The sequence below is a fragment of the Stegastes partitus genome, unplaced genomic scaffold (assembly GCF_000690725.1).
Source record: "Stegastes partitus isolate 25-593 unplaced genomic scaffold, Stegastes_partitus-1.0.2 Scaffold352, whole genome shotgun sequence".
NCBI lineage: Eukaryota > Metazoa > Chordata > Actinopteri > Pomacentridae > Stegastes > Stegastes partitus.
In genome coordinates this window covers 134,306-143,458 of record NW_007578083.1, presented here as the reverse complement: position 1 = coordinate 143,458, position 9,153 = coordinate 134,306, and the positions used below count along the sequence as shown (strand labels likewise).

General features: G+C 43.4%; 1 protein-coding gene across 1 annotated transcript in view; it reads right to left on the bottom strand.

Annotated features, from left to right (window-relative positions):
* Positions 1-270: 270 nt before the first annotated feature.
* The window catches only part of LOC103359075 (uncharacterized), a 24,646-nt gene continuing 15,763 nt past the window's right edge, over positions 271-9,153 (bottom strand). Inside the window, exons 13-16 of the mRNA XM_008284272.1 lie at positions 2,985-3,066; positions 2,569-2,629; positions 676-821; positions 271-509 (exon numbers count right to left, since the gene is read on the bottom strand). Of these exons, the coding sequence (XP_008282494.1) occupies positions 452-509; positions 676-821; positions 2,569-2,629; positions 2,985-3,066 (347 nt within the window). The 3' untranslated portion in view covers positions 271-451. The remainder of the gene's footprint in view (positions 510-675; positions 822-2,568; positions 2,630-2,984; positions 3,067-9,153) is intronic.

Below are 9,153 nucleotides of genomic sequence, written 5' to 3'. Positions count from 1 at the left end.
ACTAAACCATCATGACAATAACAAAGCAGCAGTGTTAGGAGATGCCGGCTTAACTTTCTGAGCATTTTGGAGAAGTTTGTGGTGCTGCTGAGTCACATTGAAGACAGGTCAGGTCAGGGCAAGTTTTTGAATGTGACTCAAACAAAAACACTCAAGGATTCCAGGATTCAATGAGCTTTATTTGTCGTGCCGGCTCACTTTCACATGTTTGTGGTACGAAATGAACACTCAGGTCCTGTTTTTTTTTTCAAGAAAAAGCCTAATAAATAATAAGTACAATAAAATAAGAGCAAAATATCAGTAAAAATAACAGCAGTATAAGTGTAGTAAGAAAAACAAATCTAATTTGCATCAAGGGAATTTACAGTCTGTACGACATGAGCGCCCCCTGTCCTGAGACGCTCTGGAATAAAGCCACTTTGCTGAAGATGCACACAGAGCCGCCATGGTTTCACCTGACTTTGCTGTACAGATCAGACACATCTGGAACAGCTGCCTGACGTCTTGTTCTGTGAAGGAAACAAATATGTTGTCAATGAAATTATAAAGTATTCAACACATAAACTTTGAACATAATTGAACGAAGAAAGAAAAAGTTGGGATTAAAAACTTGATTGGATTAGTGTCATTTTTAAAAAAAATCAAAGAGCAATAGAAATGTGGCGAGCTGCTCACCCGGCGGCGGTGCTGCTGCTGTGGATGGTAGTTGCGTATATCACAGACTCCTCCTGGTATCTCTGCACCTGACCTGGGCGGAAGTTGGAGTAGACGGCGTCCGGCTGTTTTGCAGCGAACTGCACACTGGCGTACTGAAGTTCTTCCTGCCGGCCACATGGACAAGAGCAGATTATGAATGTGTGGCTGGCGTTGGATGAGTAGAACTCCAGTGTGACTAAAGGTAGTAAATATGATTTGTGGTGCACTGTAGCATCAAACGATCACTCAGTGAAAGAGCTGCAGGGTAGTTCGCTGAACCAAACACCTGTGGTCCTGAGGCTTGCTGCTCCAGAAGCTCCAGATCAGACCAGAGTTAGAACACATTACATGAGAAGTTAATCAAATTCCTGACATGAAGTTTAACCTGCGCTTAGACACTCGTCTTGTTCCAGTCATGTAAAGCTGACTGAACCTGAGCTCTAAACTCCAAAACACACATAAAGAACAGTTTCTCAATGACACGTATGTGGTCTAAAGAAGGAACTTGTTGCTTAATTGTTGTGAACATTGCTAAAGCATTCACACTTCCTTCCTCTTACAATAAATTAGTTGATAGATGTAAAAGTGTCCCTATCTGTTACATCTACTGCGTGTCTCCAACTCTGTGCATCGTTGCTGAACTGAGACTTTAGAAGAAATAACTACATTGACAGAGTGCACAGAAAAAGTGCTGCAACTGTGGTGTGGACAGACACTGAACCTGGTGTTCAAAACACCTTGAGATGGCAACAGGAAAGTGTGAAGGAGGAGGAGGAGGAAATGATTTAGGGAACAAAACGGTCAAATCCAGGGTTACTCAACCAAGGAGGGGGTTTTTTGTTTGTTTTGTTTTTACAGTTAACAGGCGACTCTGAAGTCTGAACAGCACCAGTGGTGTGTCGTCAGGTCCAGTCAGGCCGTCTCTGCTGGCCTCGACTCGATCAGAATCACTGACTCACGCTGTAATATTTTCCCATTAATCTTTTAGCTTTATTCCCAACAGTCTGTTGTCTTCATTTCATAACGTGTCTCTGGGCTGTGGTGCTTCCAGCTGTGTGTGTTTACATTAGAGCTTCTATCCAATCATATTTCAGCCATCATGTGTTGTCAGGGTCACAGAACTCTGCCCTGAGGCCTCCAGACTCAAAAGTGCAGCTTCAAATGCATTGCAATGAAACTGTTGCTTTGACCAATCAGATTGAGAGCTGGTGGTCCCAAGGCCAGCTAGCTGGCCTACGACGATGACGTCATCACTTTAACGTCCTCTGATTGGACGGTCAGAGAGCTCAGCCAAAGCTAGCGGTTCGTATCTGTAGCGACCTGCACAAGCTAAAACTTTATTGTAAAAGTATTCAAACTAATTGCAGAAACACGACTGGACAGACCGACTGTCAGCATCAGTCTCCATGGCGATAGAACAGGACTTATTGTTGGATTAGCTGCTCAACAGAGTGACTGAACTGCTTATGATGAAAGAAAGGAGGAAGGAGTTTGTGCTGAAATAATCCCAGGTTTTGGTGAGTAAAATATACATTGTGGTCATTTTATTGGGCTGATGTTGATGCTCCTGTTGGATGTGATGTTTGTGGTGCAGCTGTGGCTGCAGTTAATGGAGACGTGTTGAATTGTTTTAACTGGGTTTCTTGCTTTCGTGATGCCATTCATTCTGGCTACATGAGATCGCTGTCTGCGGTGCAGCGTCCTGTTATGCTGCCTTTCTGCATAGTACTGATGGTTTCTGTAGCCGTGGCGTCACAATGACGGTGTTAAGAGGTGGTTTGATTCAGGTCGGACGCCACTGAAGGCCACCAGGAGGAAAATGCGCGGCCCGCCACTGGTCTGCACTGTAACACCAGAACTCTGGTCCCTCACCTGTGTTCTGCTGACTGGTGTCTCTCCAGCCTCAGATTGTTGTTTGAAAAACCTCTGTCGTCTGGAAGTAAAACACATGTACAGTACAAACAAAGAAACAAATGAATGTTTAAACATACGGCAGACTTTATCAGACAGGTTTGTGTTTCCAGGCACGCTTTAATACATTTCTCAGATGGTCACATCACTTCCTGGCAAGTATGGACAAGAAGGATCATTACAGCTGAGAGGAAAGTGCAACTTCCTCCAAAAAGGCCCAGGAGAAAAAAATATTCAAAGTCAAAATGTTGTTGAGCCCCTTTGACCTCATTGACCTCCAACAAAGCGTTTCTGTCACAAGCTTCTGACGCTTTTCTCATTTTGGCCGTCCTTTAAGACGCAAAGTAAATACGTCACATAGAAAGTGAACTGCTTACCTAATCCACAGCAAGAGAAAGAGGAGTATGAAGGCCAGCAAGACAGCAGTGATCGTCAGAGCAACTGGAAATGTCCATGAACCTGTAAATGAACGATCAAACACTGAATTCTTAACATGCATGTCTTTGGACTTTGGGAGGAATTGGGAGTACACAGAAAAAACAAAAGGCCCGAGCCGACTGAACCCAGAACCTTCTTGCAGAGAAGTGTCAGTTCTAACCACTGCGTAGGCCGGGCTAACTTTGTCAAAGGTCTAACAATGTAAAAATCATCCCAGCATCTTCAGCTCATAGGTAGAGTGCCTATAAAAGTATGAATCTTCTACTTTGAACGNGTGTGTGTGTGTGTGTGTGTGTGGACAGGGTTTACGGGTTTGTGGGTGCGGTGCCAGCTTCTGGAGCTGCCCGATGTCTCCATTCACAGAGTTGGTAGATCTCCGCTGTTTGTCTGTGACTCCTGGTTAATCCCGTTAAGCAGCGACGTCAGCGCCTGGTTAAAGATGATTTTTTTCACAGATTTACGCCGTCGAGAAGATGAGAGACGGTTCGCCTTGTCTTCAGGAGGACCAGCTTTGGGTTTAGACTTTGAGACGGACGGCGCTTTTGGAAAGCGAGGAGAGATTTCTTTACTGGGGTATTTAGGAGGCCTCACAAGCATAAGTGTGAAGCTGCCTACGGTGGAGGTGGCCTCTGTTTAAAAGGTCATTTCACTGTTGAGATGTGATCCACTGGAAGCAACCAGAATTAACATAGCGGCGCTCAAAGCAACAAAAACAAGACAGTTGGAGAAATAATGACGTATAATTGTTCTGGCTTCAGCGTTAATCAGTGTGAAACAATTAAATAATCAAAGTGGATCAACATTACAATCAAGAGACAAAAATGAGGTGCAAATAAATGAAGTAGAAACGTAAGAAAAAGAGGCGTCACCATGTTCAAGGGCAAAAAAATACATAAAGAGGCAACAGACGAAAACATCTTTCATTCCTCCTCTCACAGCTTGGTGTTTTACTTTTATTTCAAACATTAAATCAGCAGACAGTAGTGCCTACACGGTGAAATATGAAGTCTCAGAGACGTATTTAACCACGTTTCTCTGTGCTGACTGATACCGGAGCTATAAGAGGAAAAAATGTGTCGGCTGTTTGGGTGAGCCGACAATTTAAAGATGCAAATTGTCATCAAAGACACAGACGCGCGCCATGCCGCCTCACTGCAGGGTGTGCATCTACGCGAAATGGTGTCTTGCTCCCACTCAGTGGTGTTTTTGGTGCCGCTTTAATGCGCGGCAACACATTCTGCCGCCCACACGCGCATTCACTGCTGCGTTCTCACCACGTTGTTGCTCCGCAGCCTCCTGGAGAACTGACACACTTCACACAAAAGCACCAGTTGGGCTTTTTGTCAGGCTTTTTTCGCTCACCTCGCCCGCGATGAGAGAATAAAACAAGTTTAGCTACAATAAATAATAATAAATAATAATGAGGCCACTGTAAGTCTGATGCTGTGTTTATCAGTGACTGAGGCTTCACTGCAAAGATGAAACTATATTTTCAATATAATATATAAATATCCAAATTGTTTTGTAATTCTTTATTTAAAAGAAAAAGATGTGCTCGGATACAGTGGAGCTCCTGTCTTAGGGGGAAACGCTTGTTATTTTTCATCATTCTCATGCTCTTTTGACCTGTTTTAGTTGAACCAATACATTGAATCCACACACATCAGAGACAGTTTAATAAACAGCTTCATAACCTGAGTACAAAAATCTGAGGCGGCTTAACTTGCTTCTGCTTTTCATGAATTTCCTGCCTAATGAGGCCGATAACAACAAACCACGGCTGATTTATTTCCCGCTTTGCTTGGATTTCTCCCTCCACTGCAGCCTCCTCCATCCTATTTTGATGCTTGATCTGTTTTTAGCTCCAGGCTCCCTCTCTCCGTCTCTCTCTCTCTCTTTCTTTCTGTGTGGAGAAGCATTAGACCCTGCTGCTTAGATGAGAAGTGATGATTCATGTGTTGCATCCAGTCCAGCTCCTCCAGCCTCCACAGCTGACGTGACTCCGCCACTAGAGGGCGTCACAGCACCTCCTGGGCTCTCCACAGTGTCCTACAAGCAGCCTGGTGCGCGTCAAATTTGGGCTTTTTTGACTGAACTGAGGTTACAGAATAGAAATAGGGAGCCAGACTCATGAACACAGATATGATTATTTCTGTGATGATTCATTTGTTTATTTTATGAGCTTTTTGTTCACATTTATTCAGCAGATGTTGCAGATTTTCTCTCAGTGAGCTGGGATCTTTTATGGTTAATTATAAATTACCCAATAAACATTCCTCTTCGTGGACCTTTTGTGATTTGTTAAAAGTAGAAAACACTACATTTATTTTTGTTGTGGCTGAAAGAGGCTCAAAAATGTACTAAAAAAAAACCTCCACCACCAATGTGGAGGTTTAAAGTTTTATTTCCATCTTTTAATTGGCTAAAGAGGGAGGCATATTGTATATTTTATTCTGTGGGATAAACGTTTCCAGTAAGCTTAGTTCATTTCACTTGGAAAGCTCTGGAGCGTCGTATGGTGCTGTGCGCGCTAAGCCTCTTAGGAGGCACGACCAGAGCAGATGTAGGGAGAATGCCAATCAGGAGCTCCTGCTGAGCAGAGAAACCCGTCGGCTGTGCCACTGCCTGCTTCAATCTCTGCCACGGTCCACACAAAAACACGCCAGCATATAGTTTAGCGCCTCAGGTTTGCCGTTGACAACCCAAACCTCCGCTGAAACTCGTGAGCCGTCAGGAAGATGGAGGGCGCGGGAAGTTTCCAACCAATCTAAACCGTCAGAAAGCAAAAGCACCGAATCCTCTCCTGCGCACCGGCAGAGCCATGCTGCCTCAAGACGTCGGGAAGCAGAAGTCCCGCCGTGTGTCGGACCCGGTGTGCGGAGCAGACTTTCCGCCGGTGCCTCCTCGGCGCTTGAAGAACCGGGACTTTCCTCTGAGCGTGAGGCGCCGGCGGTCCGGCTCCGCACCTGAGCGCAAGGTGAACTGCGTCCTGGTTGGCGACGGAGCGGTGGGCAAGACCAGCCTCATCGTCAGCTACACCACCAACGGATACCCGACAGAATATGTTCCGACAGCGTTTGACAACTTTACCGGTAATGTTTGATCGCACCGTAGCGGATTCCAAACTTTACGCACAAGTTTTACGCACGTTGCAATAACAGTGTGTCTGATATTGAGCCTGATTTAGTTTTACTGGTACAAAGCTCGTCTTTCTTCAGGCTACATTCTGCTCACTGAGATGAAACGGTTGCTTCTGTAGAACATTTTAACTGTCTTTTGATCTCCGCAGTGATGGTTGTGGTTGATGGAAAGCCTGTGAGGCTGCAGCTCTGTGACATGGCCGGACAGGTGAGCTGCACACTCACTCTTTGATTGATTGATTTTTAATGTTTAATGTAATTAATAATTAGCAAAGCTTAACATACAGGACATTTCTGAAGCTTTATGTCATACTGAGCTTGTGGGGATGTCACCACTGAGACGTGTCTTCTCCTTCCTCACTCTGCGTCTCCATGATAGAAATGGGGGCTGGTTGATGGATCAATTAATGTAAGTCATCGCTGATCACTGAGTAGCTGCCAGTCATTGTTTCCAAAGGTAGCAGTTGCTGCAGTGTTTGTGTTGGCTGCCCCCTGCAGCCGCTTTTTAGTCCCGGACTTAAATCCTTTAAGACCCCTTGGGCTTGACTTACCCTCCAGTCCCCAGTGACCCCGCAGTTTACATCGCCCCTGCAGGATTAAAGTGAGTTTGTGTTTCAGGCTCCCTGTGTCACCCTGTGCGCCAACGCCCTCTTTTGGTAGACTGTCAGCCTCTGCAAAAAAAACCTCTTCTTGAGTATCAGTTTTCCTCTTTCCGAGCAGCAGCCTCTCTTTCACACTTCAAAAAATAATAATATAGTCATATAAAAATTAACAGGCAGTGTGTTTTTTTGTTTGTTTGTTTTGCATCACAAAGTTAAGATAACTTGGACCGAGGACTGGTTCAAACTCTGTTCCTCTGGAGATCTCATCCTCACCACTGATGTTTTCTTTTTTCTTTTAATGGATTCATTCTCAGGTCGAAAGTCAGAAATCATATGTAGAAATCTCAGGGACGAATGAAAGCTAAATTATTTCTAACCAGAATCGACCCTTAAAACATTTTGAACAACAAAATGTCCTCCCCAAAAAAACAAAATACAGCTTTAAAGCTCCTGGCCAGTAAATTATTAAACGGATGCATCATGTGAACATTAATTATTGCCTAAATTCAGTTTAAACAGAACAGTTAATTTTCAAAACAGTTTTCCGATCATCTCAAGTCCTGGTTTAAAACTCCTGAGGACACACTGATCAGAACCGGGCTGCAGTAAACAATAAATGATTAAATGTTGTTGTTGTAAATCCTCTGTTTTATGTATGAAAGCCGTTCTGAAGTAGAAGTAGTAAATAAAAGATAATAATTAAAAACCTTTTCTCTGTGATGAATCATAGATCAAAGCTGTGATTCATTCAGACAAGTTCGGACTAGATTTATGTTGTCTCTCTGGAAGAAAGGTTTAAAAAAATAAAAGCGATATTAGAAGTGAACGGCAGACTCCATTAAATGCAAGACATCAGGTTATATTCAAGGATACGTTTGGCAAAAATTAGTTTATTCTGACTCAATCCACCAGATGCTAAGTGTGGATACATCTGCAGCTGACAGACAAATGTAATATTTCCTTTAGTTTGAGTCGGGTTTCTTATAGCAGTGACTTTTTTTTTTTCTCTAGAGGCTTTTTTATTACAATCAAAGTGTACTAATGAGCCATTAGCAACGGTTTAATGGGAATGAGCATGTGTGGAACTTATAGCCATCAACAGGGCAGAACGGTCAGACAGCACCGAGAGACAGACGAACACGGTGCTGCTGTTGGTCTGATCATGACANAATATGTATATTTCATAACTTAAACAACCAGCTACAGTGAAAGATGTAAATGTAGAGTACCTGATGAGGAGAGAAGTACGAGAATAAATCCAGCTTGTGCTGCTTTCCATCCCATGGCGGTCCTCTCCGCTCTGCTGTGGCTGCAGACAAAGTAAAACACATCAGCAGGTAAAAAAACACACACAAGAAATGTCATCAGTCACATCAGTGAACACAGTGATCTGACCTGAAGCGCAGATGATGGTGACGTCCACTGAACTGAACTGGTTCAGACAAAACGGTCCTTCTCTAGTGCTGATCCACAGAAGCGTACACAGTAGTGAAAACAAAAACCCAAAGACATTAACGCTAAACTACAACGTTTCAATTCAATCGACCAAACGATGAGGACTGCGTCTGACGGAGACGATCTGGAGTCAGAATTTGTTCTGTTTCATTGTGGTTAAGATGCAAACTTTCTGTTGCTGAGGTCACGATTTCCTTCCTCTAAAAATGTTCCGGGGTGAAAGAAAAAATGTTTAAATGCCGACTGTTGTCTCCGTTTCTGATGGATGGTGTATTTTATGACATCAAGCTATTCAGTAATTTTATTATTGTGCTTGTGCTGTACAACCAAATACCCAATAATGTGAGTTACATGTGAGGAGATGCTCTATTTGGCTGCACTGTAAAAATGAAGGAAGTGGTCATTAAAAATACCTCTGATGGTAGAGGAGAGACTCAGTGGAGTTTGTTGCATTATTTCTTTCTGGTATCGAGACTAAACACTGTTTTCACAGTGTGATCAAGTGTGGGGCAGTCTTGCTGTTTGTCTTTTCTGTTTTTGTCACATCAAGTCAATCTGATGGAGGGATTTGAACCCATGAAGCAGATACTTGCTGTGTTACGGTGTGCGTTCACTCTGACAGTTTATTGCAAAGTTTCATCCTTAAAGTGACACAATGTGAGAACAGGAGACACAAGTCTGAACAAAAAACATTTTATTTCTCATGAATGAAAGCTTTATAGAGGACAATAAAACAGCTGCTGTTTATTCACAGCTGAAATCCACTCTGTATGGCACACTGTCGCCCTCTACAGCAGTGAGAGGGAACTGAAATGTGTGTTCACGACGTAGCTGGCTGTTTTCTTCAAGCTTCAACTGCAGCACTTTGAATCTGTTGGAAATACCAACGTGGTGTTTGATTTAAATGTGTT